This window comes from Pogoniulus pusillus, chromosome 19, assembly GCF_015220805.1.
Source record: "Pogoniulus pusillus isolate bPogPus1 chromosome 19, bPogPus1.pri, whole genome shotgun sequence".
Lineage (NCBI taxonomy): Eukaryota > Metazoa > Chordata > Aves > Piciformes > Lybiidae > Pogoniulus > Pogoniulus pusillus.
This window is the reverse complement of record NC_087282.1, coordinates 4,513,387-4,539,526: the sequence shown is the minus strand read 5'-3', so window position 1 is coordinate 4,539,526 and position 26,140 is coordinate 4,513,387. Positions and strand designations below refer to the sequence as shown.

At 55.4% G+C, this 26,140-nt stretch overlaps 1 protein-coding gene across 1 annotated transcript; it reads left to right on the top strand.

Moving 5' to 3' along the window:
- Positions 1–3,460: 3,460 nt before the first annotated feature.
- NALF2 (NALCN channel auxiliary factor 2) lies at positions 3,461–26,123 on the top strand. The gene is given in 4 exon segments (XM_064159009.1): positions 3,461–3,916; positions 3,918–4,260; positions 24,574–24,745; positions 25,702–26,123. Coding segments are annotated over 4 exon segments (1,371 nt in total). The 5' UTR covers positions 3,461–3,482.
- Positions 26,124–26,140: the final 17 nt, after the last annotated feature.

The following is a 26,140-nucleotide window of genomic DNA, read 5'->3' as shown; positions in this document are numbered from 1 at the left end:
ATCCCCACCCAAGGGTCTGCCTGATTAATCAGATAGCTGAACAGCATCAGATCATGATGGAAAGTCCCCAAATCCCAGAAGATGGAAGCCTCCCAAACACCAGGGCAGAGGCTGACCCAGAGTTGCTTCTTCCACCCGAGGAACCCTGAGAGCTGGCTCACCCATCTCTGCTTCATGTAAGAGAGCCATCAGTGGACCACATTGCCCTTCAAGCAGCAGCAGCAGCAGTAGATGGAGAGAAAGCAGAGGAAGGCTGAGCAAATGAGCCTGTTATCTCACAAAGGGCCATGTGTAAGCTTCTGGGCTTGCAATGCAAGAGCAGAGAGTGGGAGGAGTAGTTAATGTTTTCCCAGCAAGGGGACATTCCCGGGTGGAAATATCTCTGTGCCCTGGAAACGGAGCCCTTCAAAGAGGGCAGTGCCTGTGAAGCTGCCTTTCAGATGGGTGATGCTGAGGCTCGGTGGTGGAGAACTGCTCCCGGTGGGTATGGGAACAATCAGCTCACATCAAAGCCCTTCGTGAGCCCACAGGGAAGCTGAGGCTGGAGCTGAGCTCGGCCTTGCAGGCTGTGACCATGCAGGTGGGCTCTCTGTGATGCTCTTCCTATGTCCTCCCTGCTGCTTGTCCTTTTGGTTGCATTCAGCCCACAGGTACCCACCAAAGGACTGGGAGTGTAGAAGGGAGAAAGCAGAGTCCTTTGGCTGGGGAAGAAGCTGCAATAGGATGGGAACAGCGGGATGTTGGAGACATAGGCAGGGAAAAAGGCTTGAAAGAGGCCTGAAAAAGAGCTCCTGCTGAAGATAGAAGATGTTCAGCTACACTGACACAAAACCTAAAGCACTGGGCTTAGCTGGCAGCCAGATAGCCTTCAGCAGAGACCACTAAGCCTACTGCTGGAAATGTGGGATGTTTTCCTCCTTCCTCCACAGTCTTCCAGCACCAAGGTGCAAAGCACTGGGGGGGAAGGAGCTGCCTCCATCAGCCAGGACCAAAGGATGGCAAGGCTCAGCATCAGGGTGTGGTAAGGGTTTGAGGGGCTCTTTTGTTATCTCTTGGCTCTTTTTAGGCCTGACAAAACACTGCTGGCACTGCACAGCTGGCTTCTGTCTGCAGCTCTCTTCTCAAGAGCTTAAACCCCCTCAGGCTGAAACAGCAATGCCTCACTGTGGGGAGGTAAAAGCCTCTGGGCAACACAGGCTGACAAGAGTGGAAGAATGAACTTGGAGCCCCAAGCCTGCTGTTTCTTGGCTAAGGAGGCAAGGCCCCTGCCAGAGCCTGTAGCAGGTGTCCTCAAACTGTGGATTTTTCCCTGTGCACTTGCTTCTTCAGTTTCCCGTTGGAAAGCAGGATGCTCAGCTCTTCCAGGCAGGCTGGGGCTCCACTTGTAGCAGCAAGGAGCTGCTGCAGTCACAGCCTTGTGCTTCCCACCCACCGTTCGCACCCTGGTGAGCTGCTTCCACGCCACGCATGAGAGCGTGAGGCATCTGCGCCTGAGCTATCGGAGCCACTGCATTGCAAATGAAGGCAGCACAGTGAGCATTTGTTGCCAGCATAACGGCTCCAACTCTTGGCAGGATCCCGTGGTAGACACTGGCAGCCCCAAGAGAGGTGCCCCAGACCTGCAGGAAGAGCTCTCGCATCACCTCCGCCCAGCTGGATCACAGGCACAGTGGAGCAACAGGAAGAGATGGGTTGGAAGAGCTGGAGAGAAGCTGCTTGCAAGAGCTCTGCCTTGTGCTCCGAGAGCTGCAGGTGTCTGTGCCACGGCTCAGAGAAGCTCAGTCTCCAGCCTGGGTTGTGGTTTTCCCTATATCACTTCCAGTGATGTTCAACATTTGTTCGTTCCGGCTGTAAAACCTCTCCTGGCTCTACACCAGCTATTTTCTCACCTCAGCGCCTCAGCCAGAGCAGAGCTAGCTGCTGGGCTTGTGCAGCTCCGACACCCTGGCCCTCATGGCAGCATCCTCTTTGCTCCGGGCGTGCTGCAGACCAGGAGAGGTGGCAAACTTTACCACCTTCTTCTTCTCCTGTGCCTGCAGGAGCCTACCCAGGGCAGCCAAGAGGAGCACAGGACAACCATAGCCAGGTCCCCGCAGGGTTGTGGGCACCGCTGAGTGGTAGGAAGGGACTGGTTCATTTTGGGATTGAGCTTGATGAAACCCCCAGGAATTGAACCAACTCCCACAGTGGCCTCGGGTTGCACCAGGGGAGGTTTAGCTTGGACATGAGGAAAAAAAATTCTTCTCCAAAAAGGTTGTGAAGCCCTGGAACAGGTTGCTCAGGAGTGTCCATCCCTGGAGGGGTTTATAAGCCATGCAGATGTGGTGCGGAGGGGCACGGTTAAGCGGTGACCTGGCAGAGCTGGGTTTACAGTCGGACTCGATTATCTCAAAGGTCTCTTCCAACCACAATGATGTTGTGATGCCCCGTACGGGAAGGAGCCCCAGAGCAGGCTCTAGCTGCTGCTCTGACGACAGCGGGACTTTAGGCTGCCCAGCTGTTTGTTTTTCACTCCCAAAAGCAGACGGTCTCTCGTTTAACCGGCCGGAGAACCCCCTGGCGGGGCGGCAGCAGGGTCTGGCACACGAAGAAGTGAGGATCCCTGGGGGCACTCTGAACGCCTGCTCAGAATTCCCTCCCGCTCACCCAGAATTTGACTTGCTGGGAGGGGTTTCCTCAGGGCACCGGGGCAAGCAAGTGCCCAGGGGACACCCAACACCCGTGTGCCCCGGGGAAGCGGCGCGACCGTGAGGGCACCGTGCCCGGTTGCGGGGCACCCCACAACCCCTCTCCGCGCAGGGTCTGCCCGTTGCGGGCACACAGCGGGCACGTCGCCCGGCGGGGGCTGCGGTGCCTTTTCCGGGGTGAGGACAGCACCGGCCGCAGCCGAGCGCGGTGGCGGACCGGGCGAGGCGGGGGGATGCCCCGCAGCCGCTCCCCCTCCCGCGGGCAGCGCTGCCCCGGCCCTGGTGGCGGCGGGGCGGGCGGGCGGAGCTGTCCTTCAGCACCACGGCACCTGCCGGTGCCCGGGCGATGGCGGCGGGGCCCCGGGGCCAAGCCGGGCGGGCGGCGGTGGCGGGGTGGGGGGGCGCCGGTGGGTCGCGCAGGCGCAGGGCTGCGCGGCTCCTCAAGGTGTTGGCGGCGCGGCCGAAGATGGCGACAGACTGAGGGCAATGGGGCCCGGCGGCGGGCGCGGCGGGGCCCGCGAGCTGGCGCAGCCCACGGGCAAGCGGAAAGCCGAGTGAGCGGGACCGGGGCATGCCCCCGAGAGGCGGGCGGAGAACCGGGGCCGGGGCGGGGAGCGGGGCCGAGGTAACGCGGCGGCGGCGGCGGTGGCCGGCGGCCTGTAGGCGGGGGCGCGGGCATGGCGGCGGCGGCGGCGGCGCGGCGCGGCGGGCGCAGGTGACAGCGGCGGCAGCGCGGCGCGTCCCGCCACCGCCGCCGCCGCCGCCGCTCCCCCCTCTCCGCGCCGCCCCCGCAGCATGATCCGCGGCGCCTGGATGTACCCCCGCGGGGGAGCCGCCGGCGGGGCGGTGTGCTGCGCGCCGCGCCGCAGCGACAAGCCGGTAGCCGACCCCGAACGGGCGCAGAAATGGCGCCTCTCGTTGGCCTCGCTCCTCTTCTTCACCGTCCTCCTCTCCGACCATCTGTGGCTCTGCGCCGGGGCCAAGCTGCGGGCGCGGGAGCGGAGCGGAGGAGGTGCCGGGCGGCCGCGGAGCCGCGGGCCGCGGGCCTTGCTGGCGGCCGAGCCGGCGGGCGGTAGCTGCGAGGCCTTGCTCGGTAACCTCAGCCGGGCGCCAGGTCCCACCGGCCCCTGCCCCGCCGCCCGCGGCGACTTGGACTCGGCCTGCGCCCGGCTTCACGCCCTGCAGAGGCCGCGGGGCTCGCTGGCCGGCGCGCCCCTCCGCTCGCCCCCCCGCCGCCGCCCCCTTCTTCGCCTCTCCCTCCTCCAAGAGGACTTTCCTGCAGGCTTATTTTAGGAACTTCAACCTCTCCTTTTGTGATACTTACACGATCTGGGACCTGCTGCGGGAAATGGCCGGCCCGGACGGTCTGGACTGCAGCGTGGACAACCTGATGGTGGACTTGATGGTGGCGGCGGCCGGAGCGCTGGGCGGGGAGGCCTGTAGCAGCTGCGTCCAGGCGTACCAGCGGCTGGACCAACACGCTCAGGAAAAATATGAGGAGTTCGACCTCTTGCTGGAGAAGTACTTGCAATCGGAAGAGTACTCGGTCAGATCCTGCCTGACGGACTGCAAGGTAGGACCCGGCGCCCTGGGGTCCCCTCCCGGTGCTGCTGAGAAGCCTGGGGTGAGCTGTGCGTTGACTCGCAGCCCCACCAAGCCGTGGGGGTCCTGGCATTGGGAAGGCATCGTTGACCCTCCTGCCCACACGCTTGCCAGAGGGATGAGGGTGTCCCTCTGCTCCCCCGCCCCGAGCCCCAACCTGGCAGTGCTGGTGGGGTGGGTTCAGAGCCTTCCGAGGCAGCCAGGACAGGTTGTTGGGACCAGGAGAGCAGAGTGAGTCTTGGCCTGGGCACCCATCCCTTCATAAGTGTCCACCTGCAGACAGGCTCCTGACACTCCACTCCCTACCAAGATCACTCCTTTACATGTCCACATGCATACCTGTGCACACGCAGGCTGAGGTGGGGCAGGCATGGTGTGGCGAGCAGGGCTGGGCTGCCCAGCCATTGTTAAGCTAAGGTATGTAGAGAGGCAGTGACCTGAGATGAACCACAGTGAGGGAACCCCTTCTCAGCTGTTTTCCAGCTCTTCCACCCATTCTCCCCAGGGATATGGTCCAAGGGTGCTGCAGTGTGCCTCTCCCAGCATCACCGACCATCCCCAGCCCTATGGCATGGTCTGTGTTCCAAAAACAAATGGATTGCCTCTCCCAGTATCAGTCAGGTTGAGCATCAGCGTGTTGCAATCTCCTCTTGAAAACAAGAACCATGGTGGCATTTCCATCCAGAGCCTGGCATGGTTCTGCTGGGAGCTCCTCTGTGTTCCCAGCTCCCTCCTGCACCAAGCTGCCTGTCTCACCTGCACATGTTCCCTCTGGACATCACCTCTGGGAAGCGTAATGGTGTCTATAATTAAACCTGCCTCCCCTTCCTCTGAGCTGTGTCCTGGGGGAGAGGCAGCTGAGTGTGTTATGGCATTGTCCCCAGAGGGATGGTAGCAGAGCATCCCCTTCTGACAGGACAGGGCTCTCCTGGGGGAGTTTTGAGGGACACTTGCAGCTGTGGAGTTGACACAGGTGGCTCTCAGTGCAGTGCTTGTCCCTGGGGAAAGCGCAGGAGCAGCAGTGAGGTGCAGCACTGGGGACAGCGATGCGGTTGGTGGCCTTCGTTGAGGGCACAACAGCAAGATTCTGGCCGCTGCTCTCATGCATGGCTTTTGTAAGGAGATGGTTTGAAAAGGAGCTGGTGGTGATGTTCTGGGGCAGAGCCAGGCCAGGTAATTGCAATCTGCTTGCCCACATTCCCCCTGCAGTTTCAAAGGTCTGTGGTATGCAGCCTGCACTGAGCACTTTGGTCCTGCTGCTCCACTTCTGCAGCGGTGGAAGGGGTTCAGCACTGACCACTGCTATGCTGGTCCTACTGTCATGCAGGGTCTTCCCATGCTGCCTCCTGTCCTGTGTACAGGTGCTGTCTCTTCAGGCTCAGTGTCCAGGCTCTGCTGAGTCCAACCTTCTGGAGCTTGCTGGTGTAGCAAAGAAAGATAAGGATGTAATCATTATCTCTTGGTCTTGATCAAGGAGATGTTCCTATGGACTGTAAAGCATCTAGGAACAGAGATGTGCTTAGATGAGTCTTCATTAGATGTCTCTGGTCTTACCATTCTCTATGAGGAAGGAGGAAATGAGCTTAGGAGATGCAGAGCTGGAGGTAGTGGCAGCAAGGCACAGACCTGCAAGCTCACTCTGTCACGTTCGCTGTTGCACCCAAAGAGCACTGATGAGCATCAGCTTTGTGGTGTCACCAGGATTGTCTGGGCAGCGACAATAGTCTGCTGGGGGCCAACTGTGCAACCTTTCCTGGGGTCCCCATGAGGTGATTTCCAGAATGGGGGGGGCCAAGTCTGCAGGCACCAGCTCAAACCCCTCACAGCTGCTGCTTCTTTTGGTCACTTGTGCAAATCGAGCTGCCAGTTTATGGTGCTTCAGTACATATTTAGGTGACTTTAGACTTCAACTGCTGTAGGTCTCAACCTTGCCCTCTTCTGTGGCTTTTCCCTGTTTGTGAGAGGAGGCTGGAGCCAAAGCCCTGCACTGTGGTGGTGCCTGGCAAGTTTTTGGCCTGATTTTGAGTGTGTTGGACTGCAACTCAGGCTGCAGTTACTCCTTGCATTGGGAAAACCTGGCTAGCAGAGTTTTTAAAGCTGCCCAAATCTGTCATTCCTATCCAGATGTGACAACAGAGGGTTACCACTCGTTGATTGGAGCTAGATGATCTTTAAGGACCCTTCCAGCCCAAATCATTCTGTGATTTTATGATATGACAGGAAAATAGGAGAGGAGTGGAGCAAAACACAACAGCTGAACCACTGTGAGAGGCTCCTGCAAAATCCCTTTAGCAGGACTCTGGCTTCAGAGAGCCTGTAGCCAGGGAAACAGGACTGAAATAATACTTCTGGGGCCCGGGACTGTGCTGACCATGAAAGGCTGGTGCTGAGGGGTCAGTGCTGTTTCCCATCCACATCCTTCCTATTCCATAATAGCAGCTGGAAAAACAAAGTGAGGAAACAAAGCATCTCGAGCTCACCTGCAGGCAGCCTTCCTCTGCAGAGCCATGCATCCCCCCTGTAATCCCATCCCCAAGGAGCAGTGCTGCTCCATAAGGAGCACACAGAGAGCTCTTGGGCAGCCAAATTGCCTCAGGTAATTTTGGCTCTTTATTGCATCTGCTTTAAAACAACAACAGCAGTCAGAAAAGCCCCTCTGGAGCAGCCAGTTCCTTCATACAGCAGCAGGTTTGGCCCCAAGTTAAAACCCTGGAGGTGGCTGAGTGTGGTGGGTTGGTTTCAGGAGAGAAATAAGTCCTCTCTGTCCCTGTTAGTAAAGCATTTTGAGGGGTTGGGATGCTGTGCTTGGTGAGGGAAAGGGAGTGAGCAGCATCCTGAATATCCAGACCTTGTGCTCAGAGCTTGCAAGAGTGCTCAGGAAAGACTGGGCCAAAATCTCCCTAAGGGCTAGAAATGCTGCCAAGTGGTGGGGTCTCTGTAACAGCTCACTGCTCAATACTCTTCTGTGTGCTCTTTGGAAGTAATGGGAGTAGTTCCTGGGCAGATCCCACTTCCTGCATGTGTTGTTGCTACTCCATGCAGCACCATCACCTTCCAGATCACACTCAAAGTGTTTTGCTTCTTACTCCTACCACTGACACCAGAAATCACTTTGGCTGAGTCAAATGAGAAAATACCTTTCTTGGGTGTATTGTTTGTGGTTTATGTCTGATGGGATGATGGCAGCTGATCATGGAGGGTGGCTCCTGGAGGCCCTCATGGGCAGGGTCTCCAGCACTGTGCCCACAGGGCAGGGAGAGGACCAAGCAAGTCTGCAGAGTCCATCCATATTCTGAAACACATTTCACTTCTGGCAATGAAGACCTGACTGTAAACTGCTAGGGTCATGGGGCTGGTAAGTGGTGATGTGCATAAAAGGGGAGGAAAATGCTCATGTTTTTCTGCCTGTCAGAGAGAAAATTCATTAAATTAGCCAGGGGCAGCTCCCTACCACCTCCATCTCCCCTCTTCCTGCAGGACTTGTACCCTTTTATCACCGTGAGACACAGTGAACTCCGTGTGCTGTTGAGGTGCCAGTAGCACCCTTCAGAAAGGCTCAAGGGGTTTAGAGCCCGAGGATGTGGATGCTGTGGCCAAATGTCCCTTGGGAAACTTGGGGTGGTGGCAGCCTTTGCAGCATGTGAGCCATCAGCTGAGGCTTTGCAGGACTTTGTCTTTCTCCCCAGACTAATGCCCCACGGGATGCTGATGGCTGCTTTGTGCCTCTTCTTTCTTCTCCAAAGTCTTTCTGAAGAGCAGAAAGCAGCTCAGGCAGCACCAGCAGGCCAGAGCTTTGCTGCTGTAGAGGCAGAGCTCTCCTAAAAGTGAGTCCTACTGGTGCTAGGGCAAATCAAGATCTATGGGCCAAAGCCTGCTGAATTAAGGACTCATTAGGTTGCAGGAAACAAAGCTGCAGAGAGAGAAGGTCTGACAGGCAGGAGCTGCAGGGCTGGGGCTGGACCAGAGCACTGGTGGGAAGGGAAGGCCAGGCTGGACAGGACCTGTAGCTTCTCAAATGAGATTAGATTACCAGGGTTTCTCTGCGTGCGTGGGCCACTGCCTGCTCAGTCCTGCTGTGCCCCCGGCCAGATCTGTCTCTGCACCTCTGGTTTCCCTGCTACCTCCCAGAGAGGCTGGCTGGGAGAGCCTGGCAGGGCAGGATTTCACTCCAGAGGTGTTCATAATAGTGTTTCCCTGCTGTGGGTGTGTGGGTGATGCTGTGAGAGATGGAAGCTTCTTCCTGCTGTACAGTGGTCGGGTCACTGCACCTGGCACAGCCCTCAGTGAACAGCTGGGGAGCAAATGTGTGGTGCCCAGCTTCAACATCCTCTGAGGGTCCTGCTTTCTTGTTCTTGTTTAGCCAGAAATAGCATCAGCAACCAGAGTCTCTGCTGAGCATCCCTCCCTATGGAGCAGCTACAGCAAATGTGAGGCATGCTGGGTCTGGGAGCTTTGAGAGAGCCACATTTTGGGGGCTTCCTGGTGCCAGGGACACCTCTTGGGGGAACCAAAGCAGCATTTTACCTTCATCAGAGCAGCCTGAGTGGAGTTTATCTGGGCTGGGCTTGTCCAAAATAACTGTTCAGCTTGGCTCCAGGCCTGGATGTCTCTTTGCACAGAGACCTGCACCCAGTAGGAAGGTCTCTTGAGACCCACAGGAAAGTGGCTCCACCAAAATCTTGTGCTTTTGTAATAGAAAATGAAGGTTACATTAAGATTACATCAAGAATCCACTGATGGGTGACTGCAAAGCTGCACCTAGGGTAGGGTGTCCCTGTCCATGGCAGGGGGGTTGGAACTAGATGATCCTTGTGGTCCCTTCCAACCCTGACTGATTCCACGATTCTACCCGAGGCTTGGTCCCCTCTTGCAGCATTAATAGAGACCAGAAGCAGCAGCAGCACTGTCAGGGGGAAGGCTGCTCCTGAGAAGCTCTGGTGTCTGGAACTTTTTCTCAGGAACAAGGCTGGCCAGTGAGATGGAGCTTTCTTGGGGTTTCATGAGGTGCTAAAGAGTTCCAGAGTAAATTCCAGAGTAATTCCAGCAGCTCAGTGCGGTTCATTGTATGGCAGCTTTAGCAAGCCCACATGCCCCAGCTCAGCCAAGCACACAGCTCCCCATTACACACCAGGGCTGGGTAAGCAAAGGGGATTTGTTGTTTTTTTTTCTCTCCAGCCCTGCACCAAGATGTGAGTAAATGGTTTGAAGGATCTGAGCAAGAGGAATGTGTGGGCTCAGACATGTGGTTACTGCAGCCACAGCCTCTAGCGTGGCCCCGTTCCTGCACCTTGTGTTGGCTGCCACCGAGCTACTTAAAGACTGAAAAAACAAACCCAGAAGGACAAAAAACTGAGTAGATGAAGGGAGTTTGCTCTGTCATAAAGACAGTAATCAAGGTGTCAGAAATGCTCCAAGTGGTGTCCAGGAAGGAGGATGCTGAGCTGATGTGTGCTGTGTAGTATATCTGGGGTGTATCTTGGACCATCCAGAGCTTTGCTTGGGGTTGAGTGGTCTTGAAATTGCAGGATCGCAGAATGTCAGGGGTTGGAAGGGACCTCAAAAGATCATCCAGTCCAACCCCCCTGCCAGAGCAGGAGCACTCAGAGCAGGTCACATAGGAATGCATCCAGATGGTTTTGAATATCTCCAGAGAAGGAGACTCCACGACCTCTCTGGGCAGCCTGCTCCAGGGCTCTGACATCCCTCCTGTTCCCAGGGAACCTCCTCTGCTCCAGCTTGCACCAACTGCCCCTTGTCCTGTCATTGGACATCCCTGAGCAATGCCTGGCCCTGTCCTCCTGACAGTGCCCTGCACATCTTTATCAACAGGAATGAGGTCACCCCTCAGGCTTCACTCCAAGCCCCAGCTCCCTCAGCCTGTCCTCACAGAGAGGTGTTCCACTCCCTTCAGCATCTTTGTAGCTCTGTGTTGGACTCTTCCAAGCAGTTCCCTGAGGTCCTTCTTGACCTGAGTGGCCCAGAACTGGACACAGCATTCCAGATGCAACCTCACCAGAGTAGAGGGCCAGGAGAACCTCTCTCAGCCTACTCATCCCACCCCTTCTGATCCACCCCAGGATGCCATTGGCCTTCTTGGCCACAAGGGCACATTGCTGGCTCATGGTCACCCTCCTGTCCACCAGGACCCCCAGGTCACTTTCCCTTATGCTGCTCTCCCAAGCTATCCTGATCCGTGGGATTGTTCTTTCCCAGGTGGAACATTCCCTGGCGGGGGGGTGGTGTGTGTGCAGTGGGCTACAGGCCAGACCCATGCATTTGCCCAGGATGTGGGTGGTAGCCATGAGGTGCTTTCCCTCCAGCTGGGCTGTTGGGTGGTGGTGTGAATGGGAGGAGGGCTGAGCACCCACTGCAGTGGCTGCCTGCTGGGGGGTGGTGCTTTGTCTGTTTGTCCTCACCCGGTGACACCTGTCAGTGGTGCTTAAGGGGGTGAAAAACGAGTTTACAAAGGCAGCAAGTCCCGGTGCAGCAACAGGCAGGTCAGCAAATGGTGCAGGGAAGAGTGGGAGGGAGGGTGAGAGATCTGTCTCCATCAAACTGTCACCAAGTCGCCACAAGTGACGCAGGTGCCAGCGCCTCTTCTGTGCCCGAGCGCTGCTGCCCGTGCCCGCTGCGGGCGAGTGCCGCTTCCTCTTAGCCTGTGCCCATCCCTGGCAGCATGATGTGAGCTGGGGCTTCACTGGCCAGGTGGGATGAGCTCCTTGGAGAAGCAGGCTCGGCTCTGGGGGCAGGGACACGGTGTGGTACCTCAGCAGCTGGTGATGCCTTTTGGAGCGTGGTGTGCCAAGGTGCTGTCGGGTACGGGCAGCCTCTGGGATCAGTACTGGCAAAATGGGTGACCAGGTGAAACAGCACAAGAACAGCCAGGCAGAAAGGGACCTGGGCGTGTGGTGGATAGTAGCTGAACATGAGGCAGCAATGTGGCCAGGAGGGCCAATGGCATCCTGGCTTGCATCAGGAGCAGTGTGGCCAGTAGGACAAGGGAGGTTATTCTGCCTCTGTACTCGGCACTGCTCAGGCCACACCTTGAGTGCTGTGTCCAGTTCTGGGCTCCTCAATTCCAGAGAGATGTTGAGGTACTGAAATATGTGTAGAGAAGGGCAATGAAGCTGGTGAGGGGCCTGGAGCACAGCCCTGTGAGGAGAGGCTGAGGGAGCTGGGGGTGTGCAGCCTGCAGCAGAGGAGGCTCAGGGCAGAGCTCATTGTTGGCTACAACCACCTGAAGGGAGGCTGTAGCCAGGTGGGTTTGGGCTCTGCTGCAAGGCAAGCAGCGACAGAACAAGGGGACACAGTCTCAAGCTGTGCCAGGGGAGGTTCAGGATGGATGTTAGGAAGAAGTTGTTGTCAGAGAGAGTGATTGGCATTGGAATGGGCTGCCCAGGGAGGTGGTGGAGTGGCTGTGCCTGGAGGTGTTGAAGCCAAGCCTGGCTGGGGCACTTAGTGCCATGGTCTGGTTGCTTGGCCAGGGCTGGGTGCTAGGTTGGACTGGCTGAGCTTGGAGGTCTCTTCCAACCTGATCGATTCTATGATTCCTATCCTCACTGGGCTCTTAAAGAAGTATCTTCTCTCTGTTTCTCATAGCAGTGTCCCAGGCATTGGAACTTATAAAAATAGCTTCTTGAGATGGCACAGCAGAAAAGCAGCTCCAGCTGATGCCTTCAGAGAGGGTCCCCAAGTGGAGGACTCCCTGAGTGATTCTACCCTGACAGTTTCAGTTCCTCTCCCATGATGGTTTGGTCCAAGAGTGGTAACTAAGTCTGAGGTCTTGTTCCTCACTGGGTTCTTTGTCTCGAGGCTGGTAGTTCCTCTTCTTATCTCAAGGATGCAGCTTTGGCTGATGGATGTAGCTACCTTATTTTTCACGTAGTGCAGTGGTCTCAAGGCCTCCCTTCATGTCATCAAGTCTTAAGTTTACTTAAGCCCACAGCTTCAGTAAATCCACCTCCTCGTGCTAAGCAAACCAAGTCTCAGCTCAGCTTAATTTTAAGCCCTCACCCAATTAGTTCTGATGTCCTACAACTATTTTAATCCCCAACACCAGTCCCCTCCTTGCTCTAATCATCCTTTGCCCTGGGCTGCCTGGGGTGGCCCAGGCTGGGGACAGCTTTCATCGTGGGCAGTGGTGCTGTTGTCCTGATAGACAAAGGGATCTGCCAGTGTCACACTGACTGCCAGCCATGCCATCATCCTGGCACTGCCAGGGGAAAGGAGGCAGCACTGGGAGGTAGAGTAGGGTGTGCACAGTGTCTGCTTGAGCCCAGGACAGCACTGAAGCTGCTTGTGGAAGGACTTCACATGGTCCCTATCCAAGAACAGGCATCTTTTCCATTGGGAAAGGAAGCAGGGATCACACAGCCTGTGTCAGGGACACCTCTGAGCTTGCACTTTGTGAGCCCCGGGGACCACACACAGCAGTCCCAGCCCCTCCACACCCCACAGGGCAGCAGGGTGTCATGGAAACCCCCCACAAGCCCAGGCCTGGCTGCAGAGATGCCCCATGAGCTTTGCCAGAGTTGCAGGCAGCAGTAGCACAGGACATACCTGGCTTCCAGGGGCTATTCCTGCTGTCACCAGGATGCCATTAGGATGCAACTCATGCCTGACTCCTCGCAGAGGAAGCTCAGCTGTGCTGTCATTTGAAGGGCAATGACTCAGGGCCAGCAAATCTGTGAATGAGACAGGGAGGCAGCTTGGGTGAGAAGTGGCCGTCTGTCCACGCTGCCTGCCGCCCCTGTGCCCGCAGCCAGCAGCCTCCACCGGTCCAGCCTCGCTCTTCTTCCCCAAAAGCTTGGCCTTTGCTCTGGGCTGCTCTCTGGGGCCTGTCTCCCAGCCGTGCTGCTGAGGAGTTGGGTGCACACAGCCAGGCTGGGCTGCCCCACGCCCTGCTGGTGTGGCTGTTGTGTTCGAAAAGGCAGCAAGAGGCGACATGGCCTGGCATGGGTTTGGCTTGCCAGAGCTCTGCTGGTGTGAGCATCCCACTGCTCCCTGTCCCTGCTGCCTGCCCTGCTCATCTCCTTGGCATCTCATCTGCCATCCTGTCTCTGCTCAGCAGCTGCTGCAGTGCTTCTGGTGAGTGGAGGCAGTGGAGGGGTAGAGAGGGGAGCTAGAGAGAGGGGGGATGAGCTGGCACCAGTGGCAGGAACAGAGGGTTTCCCAGTGAGGACAGCACCAGTGCCTGGGCACCACTAGGGAGCCTGGTGCCCGGTGCTGTGCCAGTCCCCAGTGTTCTTTGCTGTTGGTTATGAAGGGAGAGGAGACAAGCAGGGCTGTTCTCAGAAGTTTCTTGGACTTTCCTCAGGCTGAGGGAGGTTCACCACCCCCTCTACACTGCCCTAGTAAGGCCACATCTGGAGTACTGGGTCCAGTTTGGGGTTTCCCAGTTCAAGAGAGACAGGAACTACTGGAGAGGCTGCAAAGATGCTGAGGGGCCTGGAGCACTTCTGAGGGGGAAAGGCTGAGAGCCCTGGGGCTGTTTAGCCTGGAGAAGAGTAGCCTGAGAGGGGATCTGATCAATGCTGAGGGGCAAGAGGATGAGGCCAGACTCTTTTCAGGGGTTTCCAGCAGCAGTGAGTACAAACTGAAACACAGGAGGTTCCATATGAGCATGAGGAGAAACTTCTCCCCTCTGAGGGTGCTGGAGCCCTGGCCCAGGCTGCCCAGAGGTTGTGGAATCTCCTTCTCAGGAGAAATTCCAAACCCACCTGGACATTGCCATCCTGGGCTACCTGTTGTGGGTGTCTCTGGTTTGGCAGATCAGTTGGACTTTGATGATCTCCAGAAGACCCTGCCAACCCCTACCATATTGGGATTCTGGGATTCCTTGGTCACTCCTGTGTGTGTTGGGATGCCAAGCAAGTGGCCTCGAGGCTCTGTGGGCGAGGGGCAATGAGTGCAAAAGTCATAGAGTCATAGAATGGAGCAGGTTGGAAGAGACCTCCAAGCTCATTCAGGCCAACCTAGCGCCCAGCCCTGCCCAAGCAACCAGACCATGGCACTAAGTGCCCCAGCCAGGCTTGGCTTCAACACCTCCAGGCATGGCGACTCCACCACCTCCCTGGGCAACCCATTCCAATGCCAATCACTCTGTCAAGAACAAGTGTAACAGCCCTTTGCAGCTGCCAAAACAACCCCAATGTTGGCATAGAAGGCTGAGCACCTCCCAGTGCCTGGGAGCCAAGGGTGCTGAGCTGGGATGCTCCTGTCTCACTTTCTGGAGGGATCTGCAACAGTCCAAATCCTGCTGCTCACCTCTTGGCAAGGTCCATGGGGGTGAATCAGGCTGATGGCTGAGCCTTACACCTTACACCATGTTCATACAAACCAGGACCTTGCAGCATGCACCTGAATGAGGACAAGAGTCTCCTGGCAATGTGCAGGATCAAGCCCTTCCCTGTTGTGAGGCCAGCCCCCCTCAGCCTCTCCCAGAACCATGCTCCAGCCAAACCACTTCCTCGGGAGGTCGATGCTGCTGCTTTGGTGGAGAAACTTCTTCTTGCTGACCCCACCAGCGGGTGGGTAATGGATGGCTCGTGGCACTGAAGTGTCTGGCCTTTATTTTTTTATATCCTGTCTCATGTTCCAGGCTGTTCTCATTATCTGCATGAATGTTTAATCTGCTCCCGAGTCCTGCTCAGCTCCTGGCTGCAGCAGTATCTAATGGGAGCGAATTCCTCAAGCGATGCTAATGGATTGCAGGGACCTGACTTTCCCTTTGTCCCAACTCATGCTCATCTTCAGCTTCCTAGTTGAAGTCTTTAATTACTTTTTTAGTAATTGGGCTGATGGCAGAGCAGGTTGCTAACTAACCTGGTTACCTGCAGCCTCACCTCCCCTGCAGCCTTACCTGCAGAGCCATGCTTGCCTAGTTAGACTACAGCAAAGCCATCTCCCTGCTCCTGGCACCACTGCTGAGCCCTCCCACCTTCCAAAGTGCTCTAAAAACCCCTAGGAGATACTTTTAGGATGCTGATTAATGCTTCTCTGGATTCCCTCTCCCTACAGATGGGCTCCCATGGTCCAGGAGACACGTTTGGGAGAGCAACACTTGAGATGGGTTGCCTCCTTTGTTTTGTAGCTGAGCTGTTGCTCTCCCAGCATCTTTCTTGCCTTCTTTCTGCACTCAGCATCTTCTGGTGTTAGTATTTTAGCTCAGCCCCTTCTACAAGGCAGGCAGGCAGGACTGTGTGCTGTTGAGCTGGTGTTCCTTCCATCTGAACACCTTCCACCTGAAACTTCTTTCCTGTGAGGGTGCTGAAGCCTGGAGCAGGCTGCCCAGGGAGGTTGTGGAGTCTCCTTCTCTGGAGAGATCCCAAACCCACCTGGACACTGTGATCCTGGGCAGCCTGCAGTGAATGACGCTGTTGTAGCAGGAGGGCTGGAGAAGATGATCTCTAGAGGTCCCTTTCAATCCCCAGCATGTTGGGATTTGGGGATTGTTTGATTACTCCTGCAGCTGGAGCTGGTTGAGCCTCCTGTGATTTCTGGTTGGCCGCTTGGGGGAAGTTTTATTTCTCATCCTTGGCTTGCTGTGACCCTTGCCCAGTCTGCATGTGGACAAACTGCTGGTGGCCAGGGAGTGAGTGGCTTGTCTTCAGCATCTGGAGGATTTTCTCATTCTCCTTCTCCACTGCATGGCCAGGGCTCAAGGGCAAGTTGTCCCAGGAGTGGAGGAAGACCATGCAGCCCCCTCCCTGGAGCCCAAACCCTGCTGGCTCAAGTACATATCAGCACAGGGATGGGAAGCACCAGAACAGATCAGCACTGCCTGGCCCAGACACACCAAACCAGACTGGACACTCCCTGGTCACCCCTGCATGGGCACAAGCACCCCTGTCCTGCTCCCATGGCCACAGAGGAACAGGGAGAGGGGACAGCTTGGCCACTTGGCCATCATACTGAGGCCCCAGGATGTGAGTGAAAGCCATGGCTGGAATCCCAGAGGCGGTTCCCCTGCCCCGTGGTTCACACCAGGGCCATTCCCAGCGCCCTCAGCCTGGCCTGGCTGTGGCCAGTCCCATTCCCACCGAGCCCCTATCCTCATACCACACCATTCCCACTGGCAGGCTCTGTGGCAGTGCCCAGAGCCGCAGACACTGAGTGGCCCTTGCCCCCCTGTTTGTGAAACAGAGGATGTGTGTCTCCAGCTCTGTCATCACCAAGCACAGCACAACTTCATAGTGACCAAAATCACTACAAGCAGTACCACCAAAAAAAGCCAATCTCAGGCAGTTGTTGGAATTTCTGCTTCCACTAAACTAGAGCATGTGAAGGTGGCGAGGTGGAGATAAAGCAGCTCCAGAGCTATCAAAGCTACCCAGAGCCAGCTGTTACAGATGTGATGGTGGAGCAGCAAGGCTAATTTAAAGCCAAAAAAGCTGTCTGAAAAGCTCAGCATCATTAATGTCAGAATTGCAGGCGGCAGTAATTGAATCTGACGGTAATTGGACGTTGCAGCTTGTGTGTGGTGACTCCTGGCTGGCTGTGGATGTCAGCATTCCCTTCATCCTCTCCTATCCAAAGGGGATTCTTCTCTTCCCCCCCGGCACGTCCTACTTCCCTCATAGCATCCTGATGTGCCAGAGCTTGGAGAGCTGCCCAAGAGGCTCATTAGCAGGACTCATTTCCCTGTGTCCAAGATTAATGAGGCACAGCCACTCCAGATGCTCATCTCAGGCCATGGTGGAAATGTGAGTCCTAGGAACTGCTCCAGGAGGAAAAGGGACAGCTCTCAGCCCAAGGTAGGGCAGGAAGGGTCCAGACAACCAGCAGTAGAACAAGGGGACACAGTCTCAAGTTGTGCCAGGGGAGGTCTAGGCTGGATGTTAGGAGGAAGTTGTTGGCAGAGAGAGTGATTGGCATTGGAATGGGTTGCCCAGGGAGGTGGTGGAGTGGCTGTGCCTGGAGGTGTTCAAGAAGAGACTGGATGAGGCACTTAGTGCCATGGTCTAGTTGACTGGCTAGGGCTGGGTGCTAGGTTGGACTGGATGAGCTTGGAGGTCTCTTCCAACCTGTTTGATTCTATGATTCATCTTGGAAGTGATGGAGATGATCTCGCTGGAAAGAGATGGCTGGATGCATGCTGTGTTCTGGGGAGCAAGACATGGTGAGCAAGGTAGTTAGAGGAGGAGGTTCTCTGGCACTGGTGGGGTCTGGTCCTCATGGAGAGAGTGGCAAGGAGGCTGGTGGGGCTGTGTGGGGTGTCCTGCACCACCTCAGCTTCACACAGCTGTGAGCTGGTCCAGCACTCATGGCCTCAGAAGCAGCAAAGTGGTAGAGAGTCATAGAATCATTCAGTCATTTTGGTTGGAAAAGACCATTAAGATCATTGAGTCCAACTTAACCAGCACCAAGTGCCAGGTCACCACTAACCCCTTCAGCACCACATCTCCACCTTATAAACCCCAACAGGGATGGGGACTCCACCCTAGGCAGCCTGTTCCAGAGCTTCACAACCCTTTTGGAGAAGAAATTGTTCTTCATGTCCAGCCTAAACCTTTACTGTTGCAACTTGAGTCTGTTTCCTTTTGTCGTAGTCATGACAGCAGAACCCAGCAGCTTCTAGCATGAACCCCCTAGCTACCAGCTGTGGCATATTCTTGAGTCTCCTTCCAGAGCTGACCTCAGATTAGTCAGCAGAGCCCAATATTACTCCAATTAAATACAGCCTCAGGCAGCTCTGCCAAGCTATCAACTTGCACTTGGTTTCTTAAAGCACCCAATTTGCCTGCTCCTGGAGTAGGCATTTGTGAGTCTTGATCAGGGGCTCCACTCCTCTCGCTGGGAAGATTGGCCATGCTGAGGGGTGCTGAGTGCTCTCATGTTTAGGGGTCCCCTGGGCTTCCTGCTTAAAGGTCCCCCACATCATTTGCATGAGGGGAAATCCCTGCCTTGCTTGGTGTGAGGTTAGGAGAGGGAAAGCACCAAGTCTTACCTTGAACTTATTTTGAAGTGGAAGATTTCCTCTTTCTTTCTGCCCTCCTTATCTTCCTTCCCCTCCAGTCTACAAATCACCCTTCCAGAAAAGCAGATGCTGAGCCAAGGATGCTGCTTCAGCCTCTGCCTATAATTAAGGAAAAAAATTCTGCCATGAGCAGAACTTCCCCAGGGAAAACTTTCCAAGCATTGATTTCTGCTTTTATGGGAAACAAGCAGCTTGTTGAGTTACTTACAGCTGGTGATCCCAGTGGGCATCCAGGCTACTCTGAACACTGTGTCCTCCTCACATCCCAGGGATACTGCTCCATCCCTGCCCCAGAATTTACCTGGCATGGTTCAACAGCAGTGCCAGCATTTGCAAAACACTGGCAGCAGCCAGACTGGGATTGGAATGGCCAAATTACTTCCAAAAATGCAGTGCAGGAATACTGGGATCAGAGAGAGAGAATCTGGTAAAGCTGTTTGATGGGACATGCTGTCCTGGTGCAGACAAGAGGTAGTGAGAGAAGTGCAGGTAGCAGGAGGAGTGCAGGGAGTAGCAGAAGGGAGGCATGGGGAGAAGTACAGGGAGGAGGAGAAGTGCAGGCACTGGATGGAGTGCAGGGATGGGGAGAAGAGAAGTGCAGGGAGCAGGAGAAGTGCAGGCAGTGGGAAATGTGCAGGGAGCAGAACTGCAGGCATGGGGAGCAGGGAAGTGCAGGGAGAAGAAGTGCAGAAGAGGGGAGAAGTGCAGGCAGTGGGAGACATTCAGGGAGCAGCAGGGAAGTGCAGGCATGGGGAAGAGATGTGCGGGGATGGAGAGAGGTGCAAGGGTGGGGGGAGAAGTGAAGTGCAGGGAGCAAGAGAAGTGCAGGGATGGGGAGAAGTACAGGAAGAAGAGAAGTGCAGGGAGCAGGAGAAATGCAGAGGTGGGGAGAAGTGCAGGCAGTGGGAATGTACAGGGAGCAGAACCCCAGGCTTGGGGAGAAGGGAAGTGCAGGGATGGAGGAAATGCAGGCAGTGGGAAAAGAAGTGCAGGGATGGGGAGAGGTGCAAGGCAGGGGCAGAAGAGAAGTGCAGGGGCAGAAGAGAAGTACAGGGAGCAGTAGAAGAGAAGTGCAGAGATGGGGAGAGGTGCAGGCAGTGGGAGACATGCATGGAGCAGAACTGCAGGCATGAGGAGAAGGGAAGTGCAGGGAGCAGGAGAAGTGCAGAGATGGGAGAAGTGCAGGGATGGGGAGAGGAGGAAGCGCAGGCAGTGAAGTTTGGCACTGAAGTGGCTGTGGAAAGACTGTCCCTGTGCCGTCTGCTCTCCTGTGCTGGTGGGAGTGTGAGCAGACAGGTAGCTCAGTTAGCTGCCTCTGAGAAACCCAATTGATTTTGTTTCTTTTCAGTGGCTTTTGTGAGGGGCTTTGGGCGTAGCTGCAGAGTTCAGCTGCAGACAGATCGCCTGTCCTCATGTATAAATTGGGTGTCTGAAGTTGGCTCCTTTCCTAGGCAGCAAAACTCCTTGTGCTTTCTGGGAGTCATCTAGCCAGTCCTCTGAGCTAAAAATGCAGGAAGAGAGCACCAAAAGAGAGCTTTTTTTGAAGCTGAGGTCACTTATATTTATTTGGCCAGGCTGGAGATCAGCCAAGAAGCAAGAAGAGAATGGGAGAGATGCTGATTGCAACCAAACTGACTTCCTGGAGAAGTGGATGGAAAGCAGTGAGCTTTCCATGTTGATTTAAGCAAAGAATCATTTTCTTCCTGTCCTAAATTCTCACCAACCTTCCAGACAAAGCAGGTTGTGTGGGGGTAAGCTCAGAGATAGTGAAAGCTGGTGGAAAACCAAAGCTGTAAGCATCCCAGGGAGTTTGCTTCTTGCAGATGTGTGGCAGGAGGATGTCTCCCACAGATCTGATCCCGGGTGAGAATGTTTGGTTTAGTTTGAGCCCTTCACTGTAAGAAGGACTTTGAGGTGCTGGAGCATGTGTGGAGAAGTGAATCTGGTGAAGGATCTACAGCACAAGTCTTGTGAGAAGTGGCTGAGGAAAATGGGGCTGTTCAGCCTGCAGGAAAGGAAAGGGGAGACCTTCTGCCTCTCTGCAGCTCCCTGAAAGGAGGTTGGAACCAGGTGGGGATTGGTCTCTTCTCCCAGGTAACAAATGACTGGATGAGAGGAAATGAGAGGGGAGGTTTAGCTTGGACATGAAGAACAGTTTCTTCCCTTAAAGGGTTGTCAAGCCCTAGAACAGGCTGCCCATGCTAGTGGTGGAGTCCCCGTCCCTGAAGGGATTCAAAAGCCATGGAGATGTGGCACTGAGGGACATGGTTTAGTGGTGACCTGGCAGTGCTGGCTTAATGGTTGGGGGCCAATGATCTGAAAGGTCTCTTCCAACCAAAGTGGTTCTGTGATTCCATGGTTTCCTTTGGATTCACAGAGATCCCAACCTCCTGCCAAGCTTCCCTGATAGGAGTCACCACTAACATTTCAGGGAGCAAGCATGCAGATCCAGGGGCAGTCTGTGCAAGCTGTTTCCGCAGGAGCTGGGAGAGGGCTAGGCTGGATGTTAGGAGGAAGTTGTTGTCAGAGAGAGTGATTGGCATTGGAATGGGCTGCCCAGGGAGGTGGTGGAGTCACCGTGCCTGGAGGTATTGAAGCCAAGCCTGGCTGGGGCACTTAGTGCCATGGTCTGGTTGATTGGCCAGGGCTGGGTACTAGGTTGGACTGGCTGAGCTTGGAGCTCTCTTCCAACATGGTTGATTCTATGATTCTATGAGATGAGGCCAAGCTCCTTCTTACCAAGTTCTCAGGACTCTCCTGTGCTGGTGGGGTTGGAGCATAGGTTGCTCCAGCCCAGAGTCAGAGCTGGGATGGGGCAAATCACAGCTCTGTGACCCACACAAGGGGCCCAGTGTGGCATCTCTCCTCATGGGGCTGCACCTGTGCCCAGGTGGGGGCTGAGAATGCAATGGGGAGCTGGGAAATCAGCATGGGGAAGAGTCAGAGATGATTGAAGGGCTGGGAAGGAGCCTGGCAGGAAGTGCTGGAGAGTAAATCAGTCAAGCAGAGCTAAGTTATGACTAAACGGGGAGTGTGATACATCTGCAAATATTAGAAGTGTGTAAACAGAGAAGAGGGAGAGGGATGGTTTATGGAATGATTGAAGGGAATGAACTTTTGGATGGGAAAATGTAGGTCAAGTATGAAGGAGAACTTGTAGGCAGTGAGAGAAGTGCTTTCAGCTTTACAACCACCTCCTCAGGAAACATGAGGAAGTCCTACTGGTAGAAATGTTCCTCACTCAGCCAAATGAGGGCTCAGAAAACAGGCTGAGCAGGAGAGATGGACTCAGTGTGTCCTGCATGGGCCTTTCACCCACACCTTGGCACTTAGTGCTATGGTCTAGTTGATTGGATAGGGCTGGGGGCTGGGTTGGACTGGATGATCTCTTCCAACCTGCTTGATTGTATGATTCTGGTCTGGCAGAAGAGAAATCTCTCAGCTGTATCCTTAGAGTTAGTCTCTTCTCTGCAGCTATTCCTCTTTGTCCAATTAATCTTCAGCAGGCCAGGGAGAATCACAGAATGTCAGGGGCTGGAAGTGACCTCAAAAGATCATCCAGCCCATACACCCCTGCCAGAGCAGGATCACCTATACCAGATCACACAGGAACACGAAGAAGCAGGACCACAGCTGGAAAGGTCCTTTACTGACTGCTCTCTGTGCATCCTGCTCCTTGTTACACTTTTTGTGCTGAAAGTTGCACCAAAACTGAGCATGCTTCCAGGAAAACTCTGGATTTCATGATCTGGCATTTTCCAGGAGAGGGGGGAAAAACAAAAAGTAAAAAAAAAAAAGGAAAATAGAAGAACTTGCCAAGAATTTCCCAAGCAGCTTTAATCCTGAGACAGGACAAATGGTGGTGATAAGGATCTATGGAAACATGGGGAAACAAAGAAGGGATTTGCTTGTTTGTTTGGTTGGTTGGTTTAAAGCCTCCAGAAAATGAAATTTCAGCTGGAAGAAGGGAGCACAGGGTTTTCTCCAGGCATGCTGAGGGGGGAAGCTGATTCCCTTTGAATCATGGGGAGTCCTTGCTAGCTGGTTTCAAAGGATGTGGTCATCAACACGACCTTAACTCCATCGCTGGTGCCTAGATAGATTCATAGATGAGCTGGAAGTACCACGGAGGGTGCAGCTCTTCCCAGTGGGGTCGTGGCTTTTTTGCAGCCTGAGGAATAATTCCTCACCAGGAGAAATGAGACATCTCCCTCCCCTCTACAGCCACTGAAGACAAACAATTTCCACCCGTGCCTGGTGCCTGGAAGATGAAGAGGGACGCGGGAGGGACGCTCTTAACCAAAGCCATCTGGGCCGTGCCCAGCTGGCTGCGATGGGCACGAACACACACAGGGAGGGAGGCCAGAGCTGAGTTTTGCTGAGGAAGGTCATATTGGTCAGCTGCAGATGAAAGCTTGTCATGGTCTTTGTAGTTTTTTAGGGAGCCCTCTGCTATGAGGACAGGCTATGAGAGTTGGGGCTCTGCAGCCTGGAGAAAAGAAGGCTTCCAGGAGACCTTGGAGTGGCCTTCCAGAATCTGAAGGGGGCTACAGGAAGGCTGGGGAGGGACTACTGACAAGGGCTTGTAATGACAGGATGAGAAGGAATGGGTTTGAACTGGTAGAGGGGAGATTGAGAGTGGATGTTAGGAGGAAGTTCTTTCCAGTGAGGGTGATGAGACACTGGCACAGGTTGCTCAGGGAGTGTTCAAGGCCAGGTTGGATGAGGCCTTGAGTGACCTGTTCTAGTGGGAGGTGTCCCTGCCTATGATGGGGCTTGGAACTGGCTGAGCTTTGAGGCCCCTTCCAACCTAAACCATTCTATGATTCTATAACCTGGAACCCCTCAAACCACAACATTGCCATGCTCACATCATGGCTTTGATGGTGGCCCTGACTGTGGGACAAAGGGCCAGGCAGGCTGGAGAGGCAGGGGTTGTGGCTCCTGTGGGTGCAGGTGAATCCCAGGTTGCTTTTCATAGAATCATAGAACCACCCAGGCTAGAAGAGACCTCCAAGCTCACCCAGTCCAACTGAGCACCCAGCCCTAGCCAATCAACTAGACCATGGCACTAAGTGCCCCAACCAGGCTTGGCTTCAACACCTCCAGGGACAGCGACTCCACCACCTCCCTGGGCAGCCCATTCCAATGCCAATCACTCTCTCTGCCAACAACTTCCTCCTAACATTCATCCTGAACCTCCCCTGGCACAGCTTGAGACTGTGTCCCCTTGTTCTGTTGCTGCTTGCCTGGCAGAAGAGCCCAACCCCACCTGGCTACAGTCTCCCTTCAGGTAGTTGTAGCCAGCAATGAGCTCTGCCCTGAGCCTCCTCTTCTGCAGGCTGCACACCCCCAGCTCCCTCAGCCTCTCCTCATTTTGCTTCTGGAAGTGTTGCCAAGCATGGGTCTAAGAGTGGAGGACACAGGGGCATCTGCATCACTTCATGTGTCAAAACAAGCCTGTAAGGTGAGCATGTCACAGAGTCCCAGCATGGTGAGGGTCAGAAGAGATCATCCAATCCAACCCCCTAACTAAAGCAGGGTCACCCACAGCAGCTTGCCCAGGATCACAACATCCAGGTGGGTTTGGAGTCTTTCCAGAGGAGACGTTGCAACCTCTCTGGGCAACCTGCACAAGGGCTCCAGATTTCAACTCAAGCCATGACAAAGAAGGATGAGTGTCAGGAGGACAGGGCCAGGCTCTGCTCAGAGATGTCCAATGACAGGACAAGGGGCAGTTGGTGCAAGCTGGAGCAGAGGAGGTGCTGTAGGAACAGGAGGAAACGCTGTGGGCGTGGCAGAACCCTGGAGCAGGCTGCCCAGAGAGGTTGTGGAGTCTCCTTCTCTGGAGACATTCCAAACCCACCTGGATGCATTCCTGTGTGACCTGCTCTAGGTGCTCCTGCTCTGGCAGCGAGGTTGACTGAATGATCTTTTGAGGTCCCTTCCAGTCCCTAAATTCTCTGATTAAGGATCATCTAGTTCCAGCTCCCTGCCATGGCGAGGGACACCTCCTACTAGATGATGTTGCTCAAGGCCCCATCCAGCCTGGCTTTGAACATTTCCAGGCTGGAAGGCCTCACAGCTTCCCTGGACAACCTGTTCCAGTGGCCTCACCACCCTCCTGGATTTGTGGTGGATTTAGTTTGTTAGGTAAGTTCCCCAGTGCCAGCATTTCAGTACTTTAATTGATCACTGTGTCATGACACACTGCAAGGGGAGCTCTCCCTTCCTCTGTCACCCCCTGTCTCTGCAGTGCTTTGGCCTTTGAGGAAGTGACCTGTCACTCTTGGTGGCTTCCCTTAGGCTGTCTACAAGGCTTGGCTGTGCTCCGAGTATTTCAACGTGACCCAACAGCAGTGCCGACACCGGATCCCATGCAAGCAATACTGCCTGGAGGTGCAGACCAGGTGCCCGTTTGTGTTACCAGACAATGATGAGCTGATCTATGGAGGTTTGCCTGGCTTCATCTGTACAGGTAAGGAGGTCTTGGGGAGCAGGGCCAGGCTCTCCGGTGCCCCAGGGGAACGAGGGGACAGGGTGGGTGCTGGTGAGCGTCAGCAGTTGGCAATCTTTAGCCAGGTTCTGGAGGCTTGGTAGGGAGGAGAGGGAGGAGGTGACGTATGGAAACACAGGAGCATGGCCTGAGAGCCAAAATGAGGCTGGGGGGGAGGGGTGTAAGTGGTTAGTGGAGACCCAGAAACAGCCCAGCAGCTAAGGACGGGAAATGGAAGCCCTTCCTCTTGTTGGAAGCTAAAGCGTGTCGTAGGTGAAAGCGGTGCTCTCCTCTCTTGTGAGATCTCGCCTGCATCCAGCTCTGGAGCCCCCAGCACAAGGACATGGACCTGATGGAGCAGGTTCAGAGGAGAGCCATGAAGATGATTGGAGGGCTGGAGCACCTCTCCCGTGGGTTGCTCAGCCTGGAGAGAAGACTGTGACACAGCAGCCTTCCAGTGTTCAAAGGGCGCTACAGGAGAGCTGGAGAGGGACCTTTTACAAGGGCATAGAGTGACAGGACCTTAGGAGGGAGACATTTAGATGAGCCATGGCAGTGGTAAGGCACTGGAACAGGTTGCCCAGAGAAGTCGTGGAGGCTGCAAGCCTGGAAGTGTTCAAAGCCAGGTTGGATGGGGCCTTGGGCAACTTGCTCAAGCAGGAGGTGGTGTCCCTGTCCATGGAACTAGGTGATTCTAGCTGCCTCTTCCAACCCAGACCATCCTATGGTTAAACATGGGATGGGACATTTAACTGCTAGAAGCAGTGTTTGGGGAGTCCTAAGCACACCCCCAGGGCTGCAGGCTCACAGCCCCCTGGAGGGTTGTTCCCAGGGGTTTCTGGGTGTCCCAGCTCTCATGTCCTGCTGGCAGGTACTGGGGCTCGCTTTGCCCTTGGCTGCTGCTGACCGCCTGCTCCTCCTGCGCCTCCTTCCCACAGGGCTGCTGGAGAATCAGCTGCCAGAGGAGGAGGCCAAGTGCTGCGAGGTGCAATGGGACTCCTGCGACCACCCCCCGGACAGCAACGACAACACATCCCCCAAATCCACAGCCTCAGAGTCACTCCATTTCCACCGCCACGACCCCCACCTCCATCACCAGCGGCAGAACCACTACCACCTCTACCACCACCACCACCACCAGTACCACCAGCCCCGCTCCCCGTCCTTGCTGCCGGTCTCTGCAGGGTCTCGCCTCGGCAGCAGCAGGATCAGACTCTGCGTGCTGGTCCTGATGCTTCTCCACACCATGGTGTCCTTCTCGAGCGTGCACGGCGGCGGTGGCGGCGGCGGAGCGGCCGGCGGAGGGCTCAGCCTGGAGGCCCTGCCCGCCCTGGAGGAGAGCGTGGCACGGGATGAGTGACCTCCAAGAAAGCAGAC